The 26000-nt window shown below is 47.9% G+C and overlaps 2 protein-coding genes across 4 annotated transcripts; both read left to right on the top strand.

The window, feature by feature from the left end:
* On the top strand, positions 1-6734 carry RIPPLY1 (ripply transcriptional repressor 1). 2 transcript variants are annotated; one of them, XM_077308154.1, is made up of 4 exons: positions 1-490; positions 1222-1321; positions 3320-3381; positions 3837-6734. In XM_077308154.1, exons 1-4 carry the CDS (start codon positions 387-389, stop codon positions 4033-4035), a joined length of 465 nt encoding a protein of 154 aa, XP_077164269.1. In that variant the 5' UTR covers positions 1-386; the 3' UTR covers positions 4036-6734. The 2 variants fall into 2 exon arrangements, with proteins under 2 accessions (XP_077164269.1, XP_077164270.1); XM_077308155.1 differs by having other exon boundaries at positions 3-490; positions 1246-1321.
* Positions 6735-11912: 5178 nt separating this feature from the next.
* Positions 11913-24593, top strand: PRRG3 (proline rich and Gla domain 3). Of its 2 annotated transcripts, none has more exons than XM_077307764.1 (4): positions 11913-12064; positions 15887-15931; positions 18010-18170; positions 19395-24593. In XM_077307764.1, exons 2-4 carry the CDS (start codon positions 15925-15927, stop codon positions 19926-19928), a joined length of 702 nt encoding a protein of 233 aa, XP_077163879.1. In that variant the 5' UTR covers positions 11913-12064; positions 15887-15924; the 3' UTR covers positions 19929-24593. The 2 variants fall into 2 exon arrangements, with proteins under 2 accessions (XP_077163879.1, XP_077163880.1); XM_077307765.1 differs by lacking the exon at positions 11913-12064 and adding an exon at positions 12123-13148.
* The last annotated feature ends 1407 nt before the right edge of the window (positions 24594-26000 follow it).

The following is a 26000-nucleotide window of genomic DNA, read 5'->3' on the forward strand; positions in this document are numbered from 1 at the left end:
GGAAATGACACTCTTGTTGGGGACAGCTAATGCCCTAGGTAATTGTTCTATGGTGGCTTGACCTGACCTTGCCTCCTTCTTCCTCAGTTTTACATTCAGGTCCCTGCTGACCCCCAAATGAAAGGCCCCTCCTCCTCTTCCCATCCTTACCCCCTGGGGCATTTCTCACAAATGGTGTCTCACTTTTCTCTCCAGTGTTTGTTTTTGTCACTGGAGCTGACAAAGTTCTCTCAGCCCCACACTGACCCACTGTTTATTCAACTGGGGCACATTTCGCAGGCTGGGCAGCTCCCCCTCCCCTGCCCAAGGCGAGCACTCATGGAAGGCCTATAAAGGCCACCAAGTTAAGAGCAAAGGAGTCAGAGGAGAGCACCAAGGGCTCCGCTATGGAAGGTTCCTTGAACTGCCTGGCACTGCCTAGTTCACTTAGGAGGACCCCGCAGCATGTTGAATCCAAGAACCATGGCCAGGATCCAAGGCAAGGAAGAAGGTAAGGGGCTCCGGACTTTGGCTCATTCAAAACGTCACAGGGGTGTAGCCTGGAGAAGAAGGGGTCAAACCAAGCCCAAAACGTTTTGCTGCCTTGAGCAGAGTCAGTAGGAGAGAGACTGTGCATGTGCACGCATGCATTGGTAATGGTGCCCTTGTTGCCAATTCTGGCCTGGGAAATTCCTGGAGATTTGGAGGCAGTGCCTGTGGAAGGGGGAATTTGGAGAACAATTCCAGTTAGGATCTGTGGTATGCCATAGAGTTTGGGCTTTTTCCAAGACAACTAATCACTGTAGTCTAGAGATCAGCTGTAATTCTGGGGAAACTTCCAGTTCCATCTGTAGGCCGACCCCAGTTAAGAAGTGTTTGTGCAGGGAGCCGCTTTCTTCCTGGGACCTGTGGAGCCATGGCAATCCTCTCTACCAGGCATTCCTGGGGCAGCAAGTTTGGGTTCCAGCCATATGCACTTTGATCAGAGCACACATGTGACCAGAACACCAGTGAGAATGCTGAACACTGCTAGCATCATCTGTTTCCCATCTAGATGTTTACCATGGTGTCTTTCTCAGCTGGTGGGCGCATGGGGGCCTGGATAGATTGGCCATGAACTCCCCAAGTCTATAGAGGGACTCCTATCCTGAACCTTCACCTACATCTATCCATGTACTAGTTGGCGGCCAGGCTGCTCTCAGATCAGAATGGTGCCCCTGGATCTTTTTGTCTGCCTCTCAGCATCCGCTTTCCTGTTTGTCACAGACCCGATGTGCTATGGAGGCCATGGCTGACCAACCCACAGAAGGCCACCAGAGAAGCCAAGGAGCAGGAGTGTCCCGTAAGTGCCGCTCCTAGGGTTGCCAACTCCAGGCTTGGAAATTCCTGGAGGTTTTTGAGGTGGAGCCTGAGGAGGGTGAGGTTTGGGGAGGGAAGGGACTTCAGTGGGGTATAAGGCCATAACGTCCACCTTCCAAAGTGGCTATTTTCTCCAGGTGAACTGATCTCTGTCACCTGGGAATCACTTGTAATCCCAGGAGATCTCCAGTCACCACCTGGAAGATGGCAACACTTAGCTGCTCCTCTGAAAGAGGGATCCAAGCCAAAGGATCAGGAATGATGGGGTCGATATCTCATGGGGCAAGCAAAGAAAGGAAACGATGGGGGCCACGATGGCATACAAAGGCAGGATGGCAGTGTCACTAGGGAAATATTTAGGGTTGCGAGCTCTGGGTTGGGAAATACTTGGAGACTTTGAGGGTGGAGCCAGGAGTGGGCAGGATCTGAGGCAGGGAGGGATCTCAGTGGAGTATAATGCTACAGAATGCCTCCAAAGCATTCATTTTCTCCAGGGGAACTGATCTCTTTAGGTTGGACATGACCTGTAATTTCAGGAGATCCTTACCTGGGGACTGGCATCCCTAGCAAATCTTCCGTATTCCTGCTGGGCACAGTGAGGGTTGCAGTAAAGCAGGAAGTGGACTGCAATTTGGAGTGACCTGATGAAGAAGTTTGTTATCTTCTCAGCCCATTTCCTGGGTCTTGAAGAGAACCCAAAGTATGCTTGTTGCCATAGCAGGCTTTTGGAGTGAAAGGGTGGCCTGTTCCTTGGCAAGGCCGGCATTCTTTAGGGAGTTAGTGGGATTTCTCACAAGAGGCTTTGGCTAAAGCCCAGCTTTGAGAGCCAGTCTGTCCCTCCACCCGCCCGCCCGCCTGCCTGCCTGCCTTCCTTCCTGCTGCTGCTTAGGTGAAAACTTCAGCTTTTTAGGCCCCAGTCCTTTTCTCATAAATTAACATTCAGATGGGGAGGCAGGAGGTCTTCAAGCCACTATTTCCAGTGTGGTTCTGTCCTGTCATTGTTCCAAGTTTAAAAGTAAGAGAGAAAGGTGTTGAGGAGCAGGCAGGAAAGAAGCAAATAAATAAATAATCAAGAATTACTTTTGAAAAGAAACAGCAAGGATTGCAGAATTTGCAGAGCAGTTCACTGTGTTCAAAGTGCTTTTTTTTGCCCTAACAAGTCCTGCTTATCTCTGGGGCAATTTCTCGTAATCGGCTACATTAAGAAACCACAGCGCACACACAAAACAGCAGCCGCAACAGCTGTGAGAAAAAACTAGTCAGCAAGCAAGGAGAGGGAGGGAGGAGCCTGAAATCCAAGGCATTTTGCTTCCTGCTTGGCTAGCACAGCCTGTTCCATTCAGTGGGTTCATTAAGGCCGAGATTACTTATTTCCTTACTGTGTATATACTATTGATGAATCTAATGAATCTCATTGGGGTTTATGTGAGGATTCTCTGCCTCTCCAGCAACTTCCCACCACTGGCCAGCATGCACTGAAGTTTTGACACAGAAATGTCTTAAGCATTCCAACAGGGAAGTGGCATGACCAAAAAGATATACAGATGCTTCAGATCAAAGGCTTTGGATGATGAGAACTAATAACTGGCACATTCATATGCCCTGCACAACTAGACGAGGCCTTGCCATTCCCTGCTTTCCCCACTTGTTCAGACTTCAAGCTGGCTACAGGGATAGTTCAGGATGTCTCCTCATTTCAAGTGGTTGCACAGACCGCCCACACTTGAGAACACAGCCAGGATCCCTTGCACTACCTGCTGTGCATGGAGCCATCATTGCTGTCCCAAGGCACTGCTCAGACTGCCCATACCCATGGCCCTGCACTGGCTGGTGGGCTCTGCTGCTCCTCAGCACTTCAGCTGTGAGGAAACTGCTTGTCAGCATTGGGCCAGGTGCCCCCTTTGTCCCAGGATGGTGATCGACAGGTTGTCCTGCTACACCCTAGAAATACTGGTTAATGTGTCTTACTTGTGTCCTCCAGGCCTCCAGGGAAGGTTACAAGATAAGCAAGGAGCAGCTTACATCGTTCCGACATCCTGTCAGGTGTGTACACAGTTAACGGCAAAACCCCAACAAATCAGCACCCTTATTTGTTCTGTCCCCACCATTTACCATTAGGAAATGCAACTTGAGGACTGCTCCCTTTCCTGTTTTTGGCCCATCATATCTCCAAACAATGCTCCTCCAGTTCTCTTTCGGCTCTCTCACTAGGGTTGCAAAATGTAGCTTGGGAAATTCTTGGAGATTTGAGGAGAGGGCCTAGAGAGGGGAGAATTTGGGTTGGGAAGGAAGTTCAGTGGGGATATGGTGACACAGAGTCTGTCCTCCAAATTTACTATTTCCTTCATGGGGACTGATCTCTTTAGACTTGAGATCAGTTGTAATTCCAAGAGAACCCTAGTCCTATCACTCCCAACACGGCTTCCTCACTGAACTTTCCTTTCAAACAGGAATCAAAAGAGGTTGCACATCTCAGTTCTCTTCTCTTCTCCCCACAGGCTCTTTTGGCCCAAATCAAGATCCTTTGACTATTTGTATGCAGAGGGTGAGAAGCTGCTGGAGAATTTCCCAGTCCAGGCAACCATTAGCTTCTATGAGGACTCTGAGGAATCAGGCAGTGACCAGGAAGAGGAGGATGGTGATGAAGAAGAAGACAAGGAGCAGAGGTCTGGTACTGCCCCCTTTCTCCAGAAGTGAGGCTGCCCTCCCTAGAGAGTAGGACCTACTTGATGCTGCAAACCTACCAATTGTGACTAGGCCATTTCTCAGGTTACTGACTGAGGAAGCATATTGAATACAGTGCTGTCATGTTTACCTCCCATGGGTTGCCATTTTGCTGAACAATTGTGGCATCTCATGCTCGAAGGACTCTTTGGCTAGCATGCTGGAGGTAGGGTAAACACTGTTATGAATCTCTGTGAATGTAGGATAAACAGATGCTCCCCACATAAGTTAGGGAATGGGCAGAGTCCTCCAGTAGAGGGGTGTGTGTGCGTGTGCGTGCACTTGTCTGTATAATGAAAGTGCAAGAACTTTGTCTAAGATGGCCACGCTTCTCAGGGAGACAGTGTCTACTCGGAGGGAGCTAATAAACAAGCTTCAGGGGAGGGAGGGCTCTTCTTCCTGAGCCCTGATGAAAGCGGTTGGATTGAGATATGTAGTTGATCAAAAGCCACAACAAAAGGCTTTTCTGCATGAAATAAATATGGTGAATTGCTTACCTAAAGTAGTCGTTATATTCCGGCTGCTCTGCATGACATCAACCTTCCGCGTCCAGCCAGCAAACATCTCGCTATATACTTCATTTGAAAGTATGAGTTGGTAAATCCCAAAAAGTGGATTCACCAACCTAAAAAGCGCTATCCCCTAGCGGACAACCAGCAGGCCAGCAGCCAAAGAAATGTATGGAGGTAAAGAAGTCCAATGTCCAATGTCCTGCCCTCGAACCCACCTACCTCTCCCTTCTTACGGGGGTTGGGAAGTGCTTTTTAAAAATGGAGAACAGCCTGGAGCAACGAATAGGTGCACAAACATGCAGGTGATGCCAGAAATAAAAGTATTTTTTCCAAACTTGTGACAAAAAGCATGCCTCTCTAAAGTCCCTCCCCCAAATCGAGAACAAGATTAATTTTTTAAAGTATCTAAAGGTGGTGTTCTGATAGCATTATGCATCTATGCATAGGCGTTTTAACGGAGAAGTATGATTTAAAAAAATGTGGGCATTGCGGGACCTTTAAAACATGTAGAAAGAGGATTGGTTGCCTGGCTTGATTGACAGGTGGAACAGAGTCGCATATAAGGCGCATTGCTATCTTCAGCCATTTCCAGCAGCAGTTGTGGAGGGTGAAAAGTGTGAAAAGGCGGCAGACTAGAGTGAGACAGCAAGAAGGTGTGGAAGGGCTGGGAGGCACGATAATATTTTGCGCTATGCCATTCAACTGGCGTAATGCTATTTTTACCAATGTGCAGAAATGCCCAAAGATTTCTTGTTTGGGGGATTTATTTTAAAATTTGTCATCACAGAATGTATGCTGTTCCATTACATGTACTTCAACCATTTGTTAAAAATAGCACAACACAGAAAAGTATATTTCCATGTGTGTGAACAGTGAATAGTCCTTTATGGTCACAACAACTATCAGATTTACCACAGAGGCCGATACAGGAGCTGATGTGTCAAAAACACTGCAATAGCTCTATCTGGTGGCCACAGAGAAGAACTCCCCATCTACCAAGAACCTGATTCTAGACTTGGAGATGGGATGGGCTTGTTAACTTCATATGGTAGATTGATGCACGGCTGCACTGTCTAACTAGATGTTGCACTGGAGTATTTCCTTTTCCAACTGGTTTATAATATTCAGCATATTTGTTCACTGCTTCATGAAGCTGATGATGTTAGCTTTTGGTTCTGTGGCTTGAATGTTTATGCCATAATAAGTGCTGTTTCTCCTACACTTCCTTTTTCTTGCTTGCTTAATCAGGCCACCGTTACCCTTTGTTTTATTCACAAATATATTTGTTTGCATTAAACAAGTAGCAAGGAAGGAAGCAGAGAAATCGACTCCAGGGAATAGGAGAATCCAGAAGTGCCCTTGCTATGTTCTGTAGATCTCTTATTGATCCCAATATATCCAAACATGCAAAATATATTTAATACAATGTAAACACTCTGGAGCTTCTTAGAGCCTCTTGTGGCGCAGAGTGGTAAGGCAGCTGACATGCAGTCTGAAGCTCTGCCCATGAGGCTGGGAGTTCGATCCCAGCAGCCGGCTCAAGGTTGACTCAGCCTTCCATCCTTCTGAGGTCGGTAAAATGAGTACCCAGATTGCTGGGGGGTAAACGGTAATGACTGGGGAAGGCACTGGCAAACCACCCCGTATTGAGTCTGCCATGAAAACGCTAGAGGGCGTCACCCCAAGGGTCAGACATGACCTGGTGCTTGCACAGGGGATACCTTTACCTTTACCTTTAAACACTCTGGGTTGCTGACTGTTTCTGTTACAAGCTGTAGAATAACTGAAAATAGTTTGACCCTTATTGACTGCTACTTGGGAAGGTGCTATATATTCCCCATGCAAAATCAGTGATTGTTGTGGATTTGTGGGGCAGACCTTTGACAATCAAACACCCTCCATGGCCCTTAACAACTGTGGATATTTCCTCAAGGGGGGCAAGATTCCTTTTTTAGTTGCTTGCTTTTCAATAACTCTGCGCAAATACCATCTAAAGGAGGCAGAAGTTATGATGTTCGTGTGAAGAAAAAGCTGAAGTTGGAAGGAGAGAAGCAGACAGGCTGCTATATGTTGGCCCACTGGGAGTCATCTCTTGCTCTGGATCTGAGGTGTAGTAGTGGACCTGGCACTCTTCGGGATTTCCTCTTTGCTTCCACTTGTGTGTGCTTGAATATTTATAAATAAAGCAAGTATTGCAAAAACACTATAAGTGCCCAGTGTTTTCTCTTCCAAAGAAAACCAACCCTGGAAAGGCTGCTCATGAAACATCTTAGAACTCAAGAAAGCGGGGAGCATGCAACAATAAAGAATTGGGGGGAAAATGTAACTGTACTGTGGCCTGACGTTCCATGGGAGAAAACAACCTGAGAAGTCATTACAAGGATGTACATTCCTTCACAAATGATGAGCCATGATATTATCTCTAGGGCAACATATGATTCCCCCCCTTCTATTTCTCACACTGACATCCCATCCTTCCTCCAAGGAGTGCAGGGCAGCATACAGGGGAACCATCCTTTTCTCAACAAACATGAAAAGTAGGAAGGACTTAAAAGCAGCTATAAAGGTTGTGTGTGTGTGTCTGATGCCATGATTCTTGTTCCTCCTAATGTGCTCTGGGCGCCACCAGTATTCAGCCTCTGCATCTTTAGTGCCGTCTGCTTCTCCAGGGAGACAGTGGCGGGAGCGCACAGACAGAATGCCATTTCAGTTCCAGAACTGGCTCCAGACCAGTCCTTATGCAGAATGGATGTCTCCCAGGGACATAAACTAATGTGAGAGAATGCAAACAGGAAGACTGTAACTGCTCATTTCCTATGGAATACAGCAGGACTTACTTCTAAGCAAACCTGTATAGGAATGCACTGTAAATTTGCTTTTGTTTCAAAAAGCACACCTGAAGCCTGGATCTGAGGAGAATGAGAGGTGAAGCTCTGATTTCTCTTTTGGCCTCTAAGGTCGGGAAAGGGGCGACCAGGTGAGAGTGTGGCAGCACCTCCATGCCATTCCAGAAGTGTGGCCATAGAAGTCTGGTGCACCAGAACATAACAAGAGTCTTGTGGCAGATTAAATACTTTTTTTTTTTAAGTTTAAGGCTTACTTTGTTTAATGATGGCCCACAACCTGCATCTGGCAAACATTTTTATAAGAGATTATTGGAGGGGGGGGGGAACTCTTTGTAAATGGACTTAAGAAAAAGGACTTAAGAAAAGCTCTCCTGGATTAGGCCAGTATCCTGTCTCATATGGTGGCTAACCCGTTCCTCTGGAGGGTCAGCAAGAGGACAGGGAGGCTGAGGCCTTCCCCTGATATTGCTTCCTGGTTGTGGGATTCAGAGCTCTAGCCTCTGAATATGGAGGTTCCCCTCAGTCACCATGGCTAGTAGCCCCTGGTAGACTTATCCTCCATGGATCAGTCTCATCCTTTTTTAAAACCATCTGTGACTGTGGTCATCCCTGCACCCTATGTTAGCAAATTCCACATTTTAATTACCTGCTGTATGAAGTAGTTCCCTTTGACTATCATGAATCTATAGGCCACTAGCTTCGTTGGTGCCCTTAGGTTCTAGTATCTTGAAATATCAACTCCCTCCCCTCCAAAATTTTACAAAAAATTATCATGTTGCCCCTGAGCTGTCTAATTTCTAAAATGTGAATTTCAGACTCTTCAATCTTTCTTCATGGGGAAGGTGCTCCAACCCCTGAATCATTTTGATTGTCCTCTGCTCACCTTCCCCAGCCCTGCAATGCCATTTTTGAGAGATGGTGGCCAGAACTGTGCACAGATTATTCCAAATGAGGCCACAAAACAAGAAGTACCTGGCGAGATGCAACCATGTAAAATGCAAAATGTAACGAAGAAAAGTACAGAGACCATTCACCCCAGTGATTATTGATGACAAGCCTGTTTCACTAGTTATGCTAAGATGGTTAACATCTGTGATGACTGAAGAATCCCAAACCTTGCTAAGTTTCTGAGAGAAGGTGTCAAGCTTCTTGATGCATTCGGTGACATCACACTGGAAGTTCTACTTGAGATTCTTTTGCTGCAGACTAGTGACTTTCACATCTGGGTGTTCCTGGGATACTGAAATGTCCCTGTACCAGTTTCTGGAAGTTATCATTTTGAATCACAACCACACGCCAATTTATTTGACCAATGTCAAGAGCAGAAGGCACTGCTGACAAATGATTGTGTAAACACTTGGGTGTGTGTGTGATCACATATAGAGCCTGGAATGGTACTGTTGGTGATATTAGGTCCAGTAATAATATTGCGTGAGTGGATGTGGGAACACAGTTGGCATCTGGGTTCATTGCAGGAATTGATCACCAGGTTGTGTCTCTATGGGGTCCCATAGTTGTTGGTAAGTAGCTGCTGCCTGTACTTTTTCACCATTACAGACACATTTTATGTAATTACACCCCTCTTGTGCTTCCCAAGTGTCATGGCTACTTGACCTGGCTATTTATGCATTCTTTAATTCTGTTCTTTATACATTGTTTTCTTCTAGCTTATGCGAGATGAAAAACTTCCTAGTCTTCAAGGTTCCACAAGATTCTTGTTTATTTCAGCTTCACACGCATCTCCTGACCTGGCCAAACTCCCCAAGTATATATTTAAATGAGTAGCCGTGTTGGTCTGAAGTAGCACAATAAAATCAGAGTCCAGTAGCACCTTTAAGACCAACAAAGATTTATTCAAGGTGTGAGCTGTCGAGTGCAAGCACTCTGGTGCTTGCACTTGAAAGCTCACGCCTTGAATAAATCTTTGTTGGTCTTAAAGGTGCTACTGGACTCTGATTTTATTGGTCCCCAAGTATCTGTTGGAGAGCTCTCCCAGCCTCTGCTGTTTCCAAAATCCTGAGAGGCAGAAGGTATGGACTGGTGATTTTGTAGGAGTGTCAATGAAAAGCAAACACCTATTAGAAAAGCAGAACCTGAGGACTGTTAGAAGCAGAGGGTAAATATTTTGTTCATTGTATATTGTGTATGTTTATAATTAATTCCCCAGCCATCAAAGAATATGTGCATATCTTGCCAATATTTAAGAGTTTTGCTGGATGAATCTAAAGCAGCCTTTCTCAACTTTTTCACCATTGAGAAACCCCTGAAACGTTCTTCAGGTTTCAAGAAACCCTAGAAGTGGTGTTATCATGCAGAATAGGATTGGGAAGCATAGCTGTGTACATGCCCACCCAGGTCCCCTCTCCTCCCCACCACCTCCAGGCACATCACTGGACATTTTGGGAAGGGGGGGGGCAGGTCAACATGGCCATATATGGTCATATCACCCAATAAATGTTTTACAAATTTACAAAATATATAAAAAGTAACTCCCACACATTTGGGAAACCCTTCCAGGGCTGTCAAGAAACCCCAGGGTTTCACAAAACCCTGGGTGAGAAATCCTGGTTTAAAGATTCACCCTGCCCAAGCTTCCTGTTTCCTGAGTACTTCAGGGAACCTGGCTGTGGGGAATGAAGGCAACAATCTTCCTTCACTTATCCTTCCTGCAACTGATGTTCAGCAGCATACTGTCACTAAACCTGGATGTTCCACCTAGTCATCATGGCTAACCACGAATAATACAGCCACCTTCCTGTTTTCCAGTCTCCATGGCCATCACATTTTGCAGCAGTGAATTCCATAAATTATGTAAAATAGGCAAAGATATACCTAACCCTTTCTGTCTTGAATATCCTGCCAACCAGCTCCTTTGCATGAGCCCAAGTTATAGGAGGAGACAAAAGTGTTCTCCATCCTCTTTCTGCACCCCACACATTGTTTTTTTTTTTTTTTTAGGAATGGCACCTCTTTATTTTAGAAACGAAGTGGTGCAGTTTTAGATTGTTGGCAGCACCGCAGTCCTGTGTGAAATGATATGGAACAGGTATGTTGAACAAGAGACCAAGGGCAATGCCTTTAAAAGCTTAAAAAAAAACCCTTTCTAAACATAATGCATCTTGCAGGATCACACCACTCCATGGCTATTCCATCTTACACAAAATACCATTATCTTCTCGTTTCATCTCCCTCCCCCCAGGATTGCTGGTCCCAGAGTCTGCATTGTGTGATTTTTTAAAAAATTAGGACCAGCCAAAATATTATAAATTGGCACTCTTTGGAGTGCCCCACATCTGGCTAAATAGCAAAGGAATCCACAAAAGCTAACTTATTTATCGTGACAAGTTTTTGTGAGTCAGAGCTGACTTGTCAGATGCATGACTTCACCAGCCCCAGGTTCAAGTCCCAGGGTCTCCAGCTAAAGGGATATTTTTTTTAAAAATTCTCTGTCTGGAGAGCTGCCACTGGCTAGAATAGATGATAGTGACTTTGACAGACCAGGGGCTGACTCAGTGTGAGGCAACCTCCTACATGTGAAAATGCATTGCATGGGGGGGGGGGGGGGGCAGGCGAGCAGGGGAAGCCCCACCGCTGGCACTTGAGAAGTCTTCCAACAGGATGCTTCGCAACCTTCATTGGCAGGCTGGTCTGAGTGCGAAACAAGCTTCCAAAGGCACCAAGTACTTCTGGGCAAGATCTATGCAAAGATCGAACAAAACGGCCCCTTTCCCTCTGGGAGTCTGTATGCGGGCGCTGGGATCGCCAGACAGGCAGGCAGCCCCTCCTCGGCCACCGGCCTCGTCTCTTACGACGGGCTTCAGCATTTCCGTCTCTTAGACCAGCCGAGGGGGGAGGAAGGCGACTGAACGGCTCATCCCTCCACGGCGCCCTGTCTGGCTGCCCAACCCTGGCTAGCTGCTCCGGCCAACACGGCCTCGGCGGTGCCCCCCTGCTCTGCCTGGCCGCCGGGAGCTGCTGCATTGGAGCTCCGCAGCAGCGTGCACGGAAGGTGGCCAGGCAGCCGCCGCCACTCCCCCCGCCTCGGCATCTGCAGCAGGCAAGGAGGGCATGGGGGGCAGGACTGCCCTCCAGGCGCTTAGGCTGACCAAGGCACTCGCGGACGCACCGCTCCGTTTGCTTTCAGGGGGGGGCCGTCCCGCCCCTAAAGGGCCCTAAACTCAGACGCCGACAGCATCTCCGCCCCAGGTGCGGATCCCCTCCATAGCTTCTGAAGCGCCCGACAGACTACAGTCCCCACAAAGCCAGGCGCCCCAAGGACTCCGCTTTGGCCTTACCCGATTGGGCAGGACAACCATAAGGCCCGCCTCTAGTGCTCAATTATCTCTGGGATTGGGTGGAAAATGAAAGCCCCAGTTCGCCGACGCGCTTTTCTTACGGTAGGAATGGGGTTTCGGTACAGCGCCTCGAGTTATCCCCCCCCCTCGGAGGGTGTGATTGGTCAGGACGGCCGGCTCTGCCCCGCCCCCTCGGCGGACGGCGGCTGCTGCTCCCGCTCTGGGCAGAGCCGGACAGGCGAGAAAAAGAGCGGAGCGGATCTTGCCCGATCCATCCCGACCAGAGGGATTCAGGCGGCCGATTGCGAGACTGAGGACGAGGGAGGCGTATGGGAGACTTGGAGCCAGGGTGAGGAGCGTCGGAGGGAAGGGGGAGCGGGGGAGCGGGGGAGCGTACGTGCTTGGGCCATCAGGGTAACCGAAGTGGTGCGGCTACTATTGGAGGAAACTGGACGGGACGTGCCTTCCTGCCGAGCAGAGGATGGCCCTGGATACGGCTCCCCTGGGTCCCCAGGCGACGGCTGGGAAGCGGGAGGCATGTCCTGCCCCGGGTCTGTGATTTTCCCTCCGCGATCGTTGCTCGGAGCTTCCTAAAACTTGCTCGAGGGCTCACGCTAAATGCGGTGGGTTGTCTGGGAATCCCGGCTGCCGCCGGCTGGGGAATCCCGCGCGGCGAAAGAAGGGCTTTTTCCGGCTCCGGGCTCGTAGGAGGGCTCCCCGCCCGCCTGCCTGCTCGCCCGCCCGCCAGTCCTGCCGCGGCCGCTGGGTACCACATTCCTGCATGTGGAGCGCGTGACGTCAGCAGCATCCCCATCGCTGCATCCCTCACGCCTCCTCGCGGTTGCCATGGCAACCTCCTCCAGTGATGGGGATGGTATATTTATAGAGGAAAACGCTCCTTTAACACGGGGGAGGAGAAGGCATTTGGGGTTGGGCTCCCGGAGCTTGTTTGCCCTACAAAGCCTTGAGAATTAACCCATTGACATCTGTGAGGTTCTCCCTTCGCACCAGACGTTTGGAAGGTTGCTTTGCAATCTGCTGCTTCCTACTCTCTGAATGCAAAAGCCTGTGTGTCTGTCTGGGAGCTCCCTAGTTATGTTAGTGACATCATTAAGTCCTTGTTTTAGCTACAGAGTTGGGTGACGGGTATCTCTGATAATTATCCATCCTATCCTTCGTTGCTATCTTTTGCGGGTGTCAGTTGCCTTTTTTTTTGTTCACAGCATGAAATATTACTCATGTTTACGGTCACGCTGAGAGACTCCTCCTCTGTGTGCTGGTTTTGCTGCCTGAAAAAGCTGGGTTTTGCGTTTTGGGTAATTGCCTCTGCCACTGACTTAGGCAAACCTGAAAGGCAGAACTTCTCTAGGTCTTAACTAATGGGGGCACAGAGCAATTTGTTTCAGAACACATGGCTTGCTGAAGTCTAAAGGGTAAGTTTTGAGAGGTTTGTGTGGATTTGAGTGGAAATGTCTGTGGAAGATTAAGGATGACATTCATATTTTCTGTCTGTTGACTCTGTATGGCAGGAGAGAAAAGAGTAAATGTGCTAGGATTTATTAAGATGGATTCAAAACAATGTAGTTATTACTATTATGATCTTGTATAGATTTACTATGTGGTTGAACTTGCAATACTGAGCATGGTTCTGGTTACTTTATCCTAACACTGATTTTGTGCAGAAACAGGCAACAAAATGACAAAGGGGGTGGAGCTCTTTTCCTATTAGGAAATACTAAGGAGTTTGGAGGCTTTCTGCTCTAGAGAATAGATAACTACCAAAGATTTATAAAAGGTAACAGGCTGGTTAAAGACAAAACCGCAAAATGCTGAGGTGTGAAGCCTCAGAAACTCAATGCTATCATCAGTCTCCTTAACTAACCGGCCAGCCAGAGATGAAATAACTGAGGCTCTTGCCTTCCTGGGTTTAAGGGCAAAAAGTCAGCCATACAGGCTGAACAGTTGCAAGCTGAGCTCCCCCCCAAAAAAAGTGGAAGAAAAGGTTATACCAATAGCTATAGTCAATATGGATTTAGATGGAAGCCTCAAATCCAAGGATACCACAACATATAATTAAAGTGGCTTATTAAAAGAATGTGGAGGAATATACAATATAAGAGCAGTGAATAGTGAGGGTAAAATAATAAAGCTAAATATCTAACCTGGCCTACCCAGAATTAAGAGGCATCTTAAATTTAGATGTAATTCAAAGGGCAAAACTAGTTGACTGATCAAGCTGATTCTAGTTGACCGATCAAGTGTATAGCAAATTATGTAACTTAAGAATCAGTTGTGTTGCTAATCAGGTGAGCCAACCGATCAGGTGAGCTGCAATAATGAGGATGTATGCTACTGCATAGGGCCTAATCATGGAACCACGTTTCCCACCCATGAGTCCTTGCACTGAAGAGATAGAATATGTAGGCCAAATTCTCACCTAGATACATCAGATTTGAAACCATAGGCTTAATGGTCTAAATCAGGGGTAGTCAAACTGCGGCCCTCCAGATGTCCATGGACTACAATTCCCAGGAGCCCCTGCCAGCGAATGCTGGGAATTGTAGTCCATGGACATCTGGAGGGCCGCAGTTTGACTACCCCTGGTCTAAATGGAACCTGTGTCAGCTTCCCATTTTCCTTGTCTCACTTGTTAAAGTGACAGTCAGCTTGACTTCTCAGGTTCTCAGACTTCCATGATTTTTACAAGGCCTCAGCCTGACCCAGTGTTTCTGAATAGACAAGAGGTTTCTAGGTGAGCAAGTCTCTTGATGATGACAACTATTGGTGAAACATAGCAGAAATGTATTAAAATTATGCCCAGGGTGTAAAATGGAGAGAGAAAACTTTCCCTCTGTCTTCCATAATACTTGAACTTGGCAGATGCCTGGTGAAGTGGTGAAATGAATGTAACTCCTCCACTCAATCAGTGGTGGACATGTAGAATTCACTGCTATGAAATGGGGATATGACCATTAGTTTAGTTGGTTTCAACAGGAGATGGTACGAATGCATAGAGGACAGGGCCCACCAATGGATATTAGTCATGATGGTTGAATGAAATCTCCATGTTCAGCGCCAGCAACCTTCTGCATTCCAGTGTGTTTGGGCTGGATCACAACTGGCAAGACTTTATAATTATGCCCTCGTTGTAGACCTTTGGAGGATGTCTGGTTGCTATATTAGATCCATGGCTTGTTTGAATAGTTATGGGCATCTCAGAAACAAAACTTCCTAAGTTAGTCATTGATTCCTAGTGTTGGAAAGGGTCATAGGCCTCTAGCCCAGCCCCCCTGCTCCATGCATGAAATCCAGATCAAGAACATTTCTGGCAAATGGTTCATCCTCTGTTTGAAGACTGTTGCTGAGAGACATCCTCATCCTCAGCTAATTGGTTCCATTGTTCAACTGCTCTGTTAGAAAGTTTCTCCTGACATTCAATAAAAGTCTACCTTCCTATATCTGAGACCTCTTATATCGAGCCTTGACCTCTGCAGAACAAATCTTTTCTCCTATTAAAGCCCTTGAAATATTTTAGGAACATGATCTCCATCTTAGCTTCTCCACGCTGAATACATCCATAACCTTCAACCTTCCCTTATGCAATTTCCCCTCTGAACCTCGGGCTATATTTGCTGCCCTCCTCTGAACCTGTTCCATTATGTATCCAGAACTGGGCACACTTGCTCCAGCCAAAGTCTGCTTAATGTGTTGCGAAGTGAAACATGGCTTGGGTACTATATTCCTATTAAAACAATATAAAATTGCAGTAGTCTCCTTTGCAGCAGCACTTCCATACTGCCAGCTCACACTCTGCTTGTGAGTTTAGTTCATGAATTAGTGCCAAACCAGGTATCCACCATCCTGTGTTTGTTTTTTGCTTAACTGAAGAACTTTGCTTTTGTCTCTATTGAATTGCATCTTGTTTCAACCCAATTTTCCAAATGTCTGGATCAATAATTAGTACCTTTGGGAAAGATTGTCACTGGAAGTTACTTCTGGGATTTGCTTTCATATTGTCTTGATTTTCTTGAGAGGGGCAGGGAGCTGAGCTGGCAGATGTATACCTTCAGGAGTCCTGACTCTGAGATGCTTCCTGGGATGGGGGTGGGTGGGATTGGAGATTGTGCTTGGCAGCTCAGGTTATTGTGGCTGATCTGTTCTCTTCCCATAGATGGCTGAGACCTTCAAGTAACTGAGCAAAGTGTCAACATGGCAAGTAAGTGATCCTCCCCTCTTAGAGACTTATGCTTTTTCCTCTTCCTGGGATGAAAGATCAATGAATAGGACACTAAGGTAGAATAAGTTGTTGAGGCAGTAGCTTCTGTAAGAGAGAATGCTGAAATCTGCAGCTGAGAAAACTAAAAACTTCCTCCATTGGCTGACTAAACACATTTGCGAAAAGATAAAGAACGAGAGCTACTTCTGGGGAATGAAAAACACCCCAAGCTACTAAAACATATAAGATGTAGAAATTTAATATAAATATTGCATTTGCTTCCCCTCACCCCTGTAACTAAAGGCTGGACTGGTTCCAGTTCTCTTTGTACAGAGAGAAATGGCAGGTCTATTGATTGAGCTGTTATGGATTTTGACCTTAATGGTACAGGAGCTTGAGAATTTGGCTTGAGAATTTGATTTTTAGTTTGTCAAATTTGCAAGCGCGTGTGGCTCATTATTCTCATTGTCCCAACCTTGAGAAAGATAGTTTATGAATAAATGGCTCCATGCCCAGAATAAATTCAGAATGAGCAGAACCCAATTTGAAACAAGTATTACTTGGGAAAGTGTCATTCTGCACTCAGAGGTGTCATACATCAGAGGAAATGTATTGGATGATTTAATAAACTCATTGTGCGGTTCATTTAATGGGACCTCTGTAAGGAAGCCACACCCTCTTTATTCTCTCAGATTTGGTTTGCAGTGAGACTTTTTGGTCTCTTAGGATGCTTTGGCAAGAATCTTAGAAACTGTATTTTGTCTTTTAAATTTAAGACAGAGAAGATAAGGGAGAACGTGGTTTTTAATTTCTGATTTCATTGATATATGCTAATTTTTTTGTATGATTGTGATTCTTTTTATTTAATTTGACTGAATAAAAACCTTAAAAATATAACATCTGAGTAATTTGTGGCTGGGATACATGGTTTCCACAAGGTGTTTTCATAACCTTCTGACAACTTTCCAGTCAGAGGGCTGATTACTTGTTTATAAAAGAGAATAATAATTTCAAAACAGCCTTATGGTGTAGTGGTTAATGTTATACCTTGAATTGCTTAGTTTTCATGTGCCTGTTTTAAAAACAATATTTTCCCTGCAAAAGGGAGAAAACTCTGTAACACAGCCTTCTTCGGTCTTTGAGTCTCACAAGAGAATTCACTCCCCTGATCATAGAATCATAGAATCATAGAGTTGGAAGAGACCTCCTGGGTCATCTAGTCCAACCCCCAGCTCTATGCAGGACACTCACATCCCAATCACTCATCTACTGTAACCTGCCACCCCTTTGCCTTCACAGAATCAGCCTCTCCATCAGATGGCTATGATATGGGTCTTCTAGGGGCTGCACAAGATGCTCTTCAGCTAATAGTGAGCCTCAAGGTGCTCACAAGCTACCCGTTGGAGACTCCGATATGGAATATTTGTCATAATAAACCAGTCATAACATGTAATGACATGAAGAATATATTTTCTTCAGTATGAACAAAACCAGAAAAAGTTTATCTGAGGTGGGGCCTCCCTGTCCAAATTGTAGTCTACCTTGCAACCCTATGAACCTTTTCCCTGGGAGAAAACCCCATTCTAAGGATTGATTCCCTAGTGTAACAGCTGGGAATAGGGTTCCTAAGCCGCCAGTGGGGGCACAGGATCCCTTGCTGCTAGTGGGTGCTCCTTGCTGCTCCAGAGGGGAAATTGTCAGGCAATTGGGAAGTATGTTGACAGCATCTCATTGCACTGCCATCACACCCCTGTGTGCCTAGAATTGATGTTAGTGCCTTGCATTTGGGCAAAATACCATGAGGCTCATGGAAAGTAATGTCAGCAAATAGTTGGTGATTACATTGCTGGTGAAGGCCTGACCCCATCCAGGTAAGTCACCCACTAGTTGCTGGGGGGACCTCACAACAGAACAGAGAGAGAAAGAAGCCGGACTTGGGCTGGGTATGTCTGGGACAGGTAAACAGTTCAGTTGGCTGTCCCTGGGCCAGCCCTGAGTCATGCCTGGCTTGGTGGCCCATGTCTCTGTGCTGAGGAGCGGGGGGCTTCTGTTTGCATCTTCTCCTTTGTGCATTGCAGCCTTTCTGGCAGCCCAGAATGCCCACTCTGTTCTCAAGCGCTTCCCTCGAGCCAATGGCTTTTTGGAGGAATTCCGGCAGGGCACCATTGAGCGGGAGTGTGTCGAGGAGATCTGCAGCTATGAGGAGGTCAAGGAGGTGTTTGAAAACAAGGAGAAGACGGTAGGTGGCTGTAGAGAGAGGGGAAGGGCTGAGCTGTGGGGTGGTGTCACTTTCCTCCTTGCCATGTGGATTATACTCTGTTTCTTCCCTTCCATTCACAGGAATTAGCATTTATTTACATTCTTTATCAGCCTCTTGCTTTCCTCATCCTGAAGATATCTGATCTGATCGTCTGGTGGCATTTTTTGACATGGAGCAGTGGCAGGGGAATTCCAATTTTGATTTTTTCCCCCTGATCTACATCCCTTCTCCAGCTGCTCTTGCTATCACAGTGGGGAGAAAAGACCTCATACAAGTGTATTTTTTTATCCTGTGTGGTGAACAACATCTCCAAATGGTAATGCACGGTGCCATTTTAAGCAGAGTTATGTCCTTTGAAGTCCAGGGGCTTAGGATTCATTTATTTCCTTTCTTCACATTGGGAACCCAAAGTGGCTTAGATTGTTTCTCTTTTCTCCACTTTATCATCATGCTAACCCTGTTACCCAGGAAGCTTACCTGGCAGAGTGGGGAATCAAACCTGGGTCTCTTGGACCCTAGTCTGACACTCTCACCCACTATATTACTCTGATGTAACTCTGCTTAAAGGTAAAGGTATCCCCTGTGCAAGCACTGGGTCATGTCTGACCCTTGGGGTGACGCCCTCTAGCGTTTTCATGGCAGACTCAATACGGGGTGGTTTGCCACTGCCTTCCCCAGTCATTACCGTTTACCCCCCAGCAAGCTGGGTACTCATTTTACTGACCTCGGAAGGATGGAAGGCTGAGTCTACCTTGAGCCGGCTGCTGGGATTGAACTCCCAGCCTCATGGGCAGAGCTTCAGACAGCATGTTGGCTGCCTTATGGCATGCGTGAGGGTAAGACTTGTGCTTCTTCACTTGGCGATATTGCTCCAGTCAGCATTTTAGCCACTCCATGCCTTTTGCAAACTGAAACATCCCATCATTTCCAGGTGAGCTAGAGAGGTGTGCTTGTTGTTCCTACTCTTTGTAGATGCAAGGCCGATTGCTGTTTTTGTGGCACACGTGTGTGTTTATGTTCAAATGAGTTGCCGTGTTGTTCTGAAGCAGCACAACAAAACAAAACTGGAGTCCAGTGGCACCTTTAAGACCTACAAAGATTTATTCAAGGCGTGAGCTTTCGAGTGCAAGCACTCCTAGTACAAGCACTGGGCCTTCCAGAAGATCTTTTGCTCATCAGGGATTTGTTTTCCCCCCTATGCAGATGGAGTTCTGGAAAGGTTATGCCTACTCTGTCAAGGATCCCACAGAAGGCACAGGCCGCTCAGATGCCATGTACGTTGTTGTGCCCTTACTGGGTGTCGCTCTGCTTATAGTCATTGCCCTGTTCATCATATGGAGGTGTCAGCTCCAGAAGGCCACGCGACACCGTCCTTCTTATGCCCAGAACCGCTACTTGGCCAGCCGAGGGGGCCGCAGCCTCCCCAGGGTGATGGTGTACCGGGAAGCCTCCCACAGTCAAAGCGAAACTCATTGCCAGCGGGACCCAGGCACCAGAGGGGCTGGCAGTGGCCGGTGGGGCCTTGGGTCTACCAGCCACCCAGATAGCACCCTTCACCCCCCCGATCCTTCCGCTTCCGCCCTCATGAGATTGTCGAGCGCGACCCCGCCGCCTTCATACGAGGAAGTGACCGGGCATCCCGAGAACAGCAGTGGCGAGGAGACCAGCTTGTCCTACAGTGACCCACCGCCCAAGTATGAGGAGATCGTGGCTGCCGTACCTGGCACAGGGAAATAGGAGGCTGGTGCTGCTCTTCATATTTATGTCTGACCAGAAGATGCCATCACGGAGAAGCCTTATCCACACTCACCAAAAACTCCGGTGGTAGCAGATTCCAAGAATGCCCTCGCCTTCTCCAGCAGGGGGTGCTGCAGAAAGGGTCACAGGTCCAGTGAGCTCAGCTTTCTCGTCTCCTGAGTATGCAGTTGTAGAAGGCAGGGAGAGGGTATTGCCCCCCCCCCTCGGTGCTCCAATGTGGAAAGACTTCCTGTGAGAATACAACATGCTTGCCTTGGGGGGCTTTTTAGGGGTGTCGCTCTCCGTGTTTCCCGAGGGTTATCAGTGTTCCTGTTCCCTTGCATGCCGTAAGAGGAAGTGGCTGGCTGCACACTGGGCTTGGGTTTTTCACTGTGTAGGGTCCCCCAGCAAGGGGAGTGACATTCCCCTGCATTTGTACCTGCTTCACTGCTCTCGCTGGAGCTCACCTGGGCCTGCTGAGGGCACATCTGTTGGGAGGGGTACGGCTCTTGAGAGTCGGTGCTTTGGGGTCTCGATAAGCTCCTGATTGGGCCTCCGGTGTGTCCTGGGAGGAGAGCCGATTGGGCGGCACTTCGCTTGTCACTGGCTCACTGCCAAAGAGCCCTTGTCCTGGGATGTGTTCCACCACTTCTTGTGTGCGCTGGATGTGTGGCCGTGTGTATCATTTCCTCTTCCACCAAGCACAGCTTTGCACAACAAAGGGAGTTGGCTCGGGGAGGGGCAAGAGCCAGAGCATGCTGCCTCTCGCTTTCCCTTCCCACCGCACCCGCATTTTACTGGTTTTGGGTCCCTGCAGGCAGAGGAAACTCTGGTCTTGTTAGGGAGCCCAAAGTGAAACTCCTCTTAGTGTGTCTCACCTTCTTTGTGTTGATGGTCACCGCCGTCTTGATGTCTCTGAGCAATCGTTCTGTGAAACTGTGGGGTGGGGGTGGGCTTGCTGTGTCTGTCTCTTTCAAGCTGCTGGATGAGACCGGGGATCTTGTTTTTGCCTGGAGTGAACCAAAGCCTGTTTCCCCCTGCCCCGTTGTTGCTTAGCGATGCATGTCTTCCTCCTTCCTCTTGTCCTTGTGGAAACTTGGGGCTATGCTGGAAGTTTGGGGAAGGGGAGTAGGTTTCCTGTTCCTCCCACTGTGTTCTTCTAGAGCACGGGTGGGCAAACGGTGGCCCTCCAGATGTCCATGGACTACAATTCCCATGAGCGCCTGCAAGCCACATCTCGAGGGCCACAGTTTGCCTGCCCCTGCTCAAGAGTTTCTGCTTCATGTTTTGAGGACATGTGGAATTGGGCACTTGTAACAGCCCCCTCCCCTCCCTGCCAGCCTTCCTTGCCGGCTTCAAGCTTTGCTTCTAGACTGTACTGCGTATGTCCAGAGGAAGGGGGTCATAGCGGGAACGAGGGGAGGCTCATGTGAAGCTCCCTTATACTGAATCAGACCACTGGTCCGTCAAGACCAGTACTGTCTACTCAGACCAGCAGCAGCTTTCTAGAGTCTCAAGTAATGTTTTTTCACATCACCTATTGCCTGGTCCTTTTAACTGGCGATGCTGGGGATTGAACCTCGGACCTTCTGCATGCGGAGCGGAGGCTCTTCCACTGTGCCACAGCCTGCAAAACCTGGGCGGTCTATATCCAGTCTGCTCTTAATCTGAATAGAAAGAAGGGACGAAGCCACCTGAAACCTTTTCAGCTGAGCCTGGCCTTTTCTGTCTCCTGTCTCTCCTTTGGGATATTTGGAACTGGCCACGGGCCATGCCCACTTCCTGTCAACAGAAGCATTCTAGGAGTTCCATTCCCAGGGGTGTGTGGGCCCAGTGTGTATTGGGAGTGTGGAAGGAGGGGGATTTGGTCTTCATTGGTGTTCTTTCTACAGATGAAGACATTGCCCGGGGCTGGGGGCTGCCATTTGTCCTAACAGGGAAGCATGTGGATCCTACATATAAGCTCCACCAGAGAGGTCAAAAGTAGTTCTGCCAGTTATTTCAAGCCTGGAAAATAATGCCAGTCAGAGAGGCTGTATGCCTGGATGCCACAATCTGATCCGAATGCCAGCAGAACCAATGGAAGATATGAGGACAGGCCTGGTCATATCTTTCTGCTTTGTCTTGCCCGTTATTTGCTGCACACCGCATCGTCTTTCTTAGAAGTCTCCCCCCCCCCCCCCCCCAGGTCTATACCTTTCTGAGAAGGTGGTGCCCAGTCCAGGCTAAGATATGACTTTGGATTCTATTTATTTTATTATCATGTTTCTATTCCGCCCATCCGCATGGGCAGATTACATCAATTAAAAAAAATATGACTCAAATACACATAATAGGAATTTAAAGGTTTCTACAAATCCAAAATTAAAAAAAAAACTAATTTACTTGAGGCTGCCTCTTTCTCCAGGGAGAAAAGAGGGGGGCGGGGGAATATAATAAATATCCTCAGATGGATTAATTAGGTGGATTTGGGGGCAAGGAGGCCAACACATTTTTAATATTGTTTCCAGGCCTCAACCATAGGCCTGGCAGAACAGCTCTGTCTTGCAGGCCCTGTGGAACTGTTTAACTACAACATCATATCCCTTGTGCGTTTCTAGTTGTTATGAGGGCTTTCCTCTGGTGCACGACTTAGTCCCTTTACCTCTAACGCTTCTCTGTGTGCATAGGGAGTCCTTGAAAAATATTGATCTTGGGCACATGGGAGAAAGGGAGAAGTACACCAGTGGAGGAAAGCCTCCAAGTCAGCTGCCGAAAAATGTAAGGATCTGAGCCCCAGTCCCCTAGCAGAGGTTCTGGTCCCTCCTAATTGATGCTTCCTTTCATGCCACAGAAAAGTTGAGTTTGCCTCCTCCTGCAACGGCTGGCTCAGGCTTGAGGTGGCCTCGGTGTTCTCTCCCAACACCCTTCTTTCTCAATGGTGCTAAAGCTTAGGCAGGTATTGCCAATGGTGGATTTACTCCATATGTTGCTTCTCTCCACCCCCCGTAGATATTGAAAGCAAAGTGTATATCGTGTAACATGGGAAACGAAGTTACCTATTTTGCATAGAGCCAACACTGTGTCATGTCACCGGCACAAACAAGTCAGCAGCATACAGAAACCAGGCCTTTCAAAAACTGTGTGGTTGGGAGGATTCCCGCCCTGCCCTGAGAGCCAGTTTGGTGTAGTGGTTAGGAGTGCGGACTTCTAATCTGGCATGCCGGGTTCGATTCTGCACTCCCCCACATGCAGCCAGCTGGGTGGCCTTGGGCTCACCATGACACTGATAAAAACTGTTCTGACCGAGCAGTGATATCAGGGTTCTCTCAGCCTCACCCACTCCACAGGGTGTCTGTTGTAGGGAGAGGAATGGGAAGGCGACTGTAAGCCGCTTTGAGCCTCCTTCGGGTAGGGAAAAGCGGCATATAAGAACCAACTCTTCTTCTATTGTAGTTAGGGGAAGCAGTATGCAGATGAGAAGAGAGCAAGAAATAAAAGGCCATAAAATGCCAATCGCCCCTTTTCTTTCCCACTCGGGGTAAGGATTTCCCAAAGATTGGGTGGAGGCGCAAAAAGACCCATGAACATGAAGCAGCCCCTGCAAGCATCACCACTAGGGATGCCAGTCCCCAGGTAGAACCTGAGGATCCCGTGGAATTATAGCTCATCTCCAGGTGACAGAAGTCGATTCCCCTGGAGAAAATGGCTACTTTGGAGGGTGGACTCCATAGCATTATACTCCACTGAAGTCCCTCCCTGCCCCAAATCCTGCCCACTACTAGCTCCACCCCCAAAGTCTCCAGGTATCTCCCAACCTGGAGCTGGCTACCCTGACCTCCTCAGATGTTCTTTAGAGCACCATGCATGGAATGGTGAGCTTGCTAACGGAATCCTGTTGGAGAAGGACCTTCCATTAGTTTAAAAGGAAGGATGTCGATTGCTCAAGGTCCCTGGAAGCCAGAGAGAGAGGCTGGCTTCCAGTTGCCCCTCCCCTCACACTGTTCACAACAGAGTACGTGGGCGCCTTGACTGCCTCTCCCGTAGCATATTTTGGGCTCTCTGGTGCCCCCTTTCCCCCTGCTGCTTTTAATCCTTCCCTTTTTATGCTGACAACAGGAGCACAAACACTAACCAAAGAAAGCTTCAGCCCCCTCCCCTTTTGGTTTGTAAAACCAGGAAAAACTGGAAACGATTTTATTCCCTGCCTCAGCAAAAGCTGCTTCCAAAACATAATAGAAAAGCAGGCAAGCCATAAATAATAAATAATTCGGGTGATAGCACTGGCTCTTTCATGCTCCATTCTTCAAGCATGGATGGCAGATGACGTACAGGCTAAATGTGGAAGTGACGCTTTACAGGTGCATGCATGTGCTATAATTAAACTTCTAATCACCTTTTGACCCATTTCAGGCCTTCACGGCAGGTTCCCCAGTAGTGACATGTCACATTTCTGGAGTTCAAAGACTTTGGTTGGCTTAAACCTCCCTGAGGCCTTGTAAAAGAGGCCTTGCTGTTATTACAGTAATCAGGCAGGTGAGGTGAGTAGGGGTACCAACCTCCAGGTAGAACCTGGAAATTCCCTGAAATTGCAGCTCATCCTCATACTATGGAGATCAATTTCCCTGGACAAAATGGATGCTTTGGATGCTCTATGGCAGGGGTAGTCAACCTGTGGTCCTCCAGATGTCCATGGACTACAATTCCCATGAGCCCCTGCCAGCAAACGCTGGCAGGGGCTCATGGGAATTGTAGTCCATGGACATCTGGAGGACCACAGGTTGACTACCCCTGCTCTATGGCATCGTACCCCACAGAGGACCCTGCCCTCCTCAGCTTCATCACCAAATCTCCAGGAGTTTCCCAACCTGGACCTGGCGACTCTACCTCCCCCATATGCTGCTGGCAGCTTGGGGGTGGGGGGATGGCAGCCCTAGAAGTGAAGTTTGAATTGGGTGCCTCTTAGCTTTGAGCCCAAACCGTCACTTGACAGGGCTTTTCAATAAAAAAACATGAAAAATCGCATCCACGTAGATTGCAGGTCCGTGGTGAGCTCTACCTGGAACATTTTAGCCCCAGAGTGGGTTTCTGCTCTTCAGATTTCCTTGTGGACTGGCTTTCAAAATGCAATGGTGTGAATCCGTTCCTGAGCCGAAGAGGTGCGGTGGCACTTCCTGTAACTGCTGTTTGGTTGTCGTTTCCCCAAAGCTTTCTTTGAAGTCAGGCGGCTGGAAAACAGAGTTCCCTCCAGGACATTCAGACACAAACCTCCTGGTATTTGTCCACATCAGGTCTCTCCCCCCCACACCCCACCCACTGTGAAATATGACAGTAAGCTGCTGGTTTGTGGCCTTTCTTGTACTCAGGCTTCTGGGCCCGCAGTGCCCTGAGCCTGCCCTGTTGTCGGTCTGTGTGGCTCCCTCTCACCCTCAGAGTCTTGGCTGCCAGGACGGTCGCTGACGTACCGGAGAATCTTGCTGGAGAACTGGCCAGAGAGGGAAATGCCTCGGCCTTCCCCTTCAGCTTTCATGGTATCCAATCCTGCAGTTGGTACTCTGTAAAGCCCAGTCTATTTCTGTGAAAATAAATTTATAAAAAAAAACAAAATAAAAGAAACACTTGTGGACTCGTTTAATGTAATGCTTCAATCCTCTTGAGCTCTCGGTTGAGGAGGATCCATCCTGCTTTTACCTTAAGTGGTATTTGTGGTTCGCCTTTCCCTTTTAGGGCAGCCTGAGAGAGGGGCGCAGGCCCAAGGAGACACCCTCACTGAACTTTAGAGCTGAGCTAGGAGGTCTCTGTTACAAGGGAAGAGTCCTTGCCATGGGACTACGCTGGTTTTCATGTTAACCCTTGGAGCTCAAGTTGCAGCAACGTTTCTGGGATCAATAGGTTGCCAACCTCCAGGAGGGCCTGAAGATCTTCTGGAATTACATCTCCAGAGTGCAGGCAGGGGTAGTCAAACTGCGGCCGTCCAGATGTCCATGGACTACAATTCCCACGAGCCCCAGCCAGCACTTGCAATGGAGCCATTCCCGCTTGCCTTCCTCTGATTTGGCAGAGTGTCCCTGAAAATTTCACAGCATCCAAATA

The sequence above is a fragment of the Paroedura picta genome, chromosome 13, assembly GCF_049243985.1.
Source record: "Paroedura picta isolate Pp20150507F chromosome 13, Ppicta_v3.0, whole genome shotgun sequence".
In the NCBI taxonomy this organism is placed as follows: domain Eukaryota; kingdom Metazoa; phylum Chordata; class Lepidosauria; order Squamata; family Gekkonidae; genus Paroedura; species Paroedura picta.

What these genes read in the sequence shown, in the direction of transcription:
- RIPPLY1 (XM_077308154.1), top strand. Translation starts at nt 387, where the DNA reads ATGGAAGGTTCCTTGAACTGCCTGGCACTGCCTAGTTCACTTAGGAGG. An exon ending in GATCCAAGGCAAGGAAGAAG is followed by an intron (nt 491 to 1,221) that starts GTAAGGGGCTCC and finishes TCTGCCTCTCAG; the next exon opens with CATCCGCTTTCCTGTTTGTC. An exon ending in TCGTTCCGACATCCTGTCAG is followed by an intron (nt 3,382 to 3,836) that starts GTGTGTACACAG and finishes TTCTCCCCACAG; the next exon opens with GCTCTTTTGGCCCAAATCAA.
- PRRG3 (XM_077307764.1), top strand. An exon ending in TTGAAAACAAGGAGAAGACG is followed by an intron (nt 18,171 to 19,394) that starts GTAGGTGGCTGT and finishes CCCCCTATGCAG; the next exon opens with ATGGAGTTCTGGAAAGGTTA.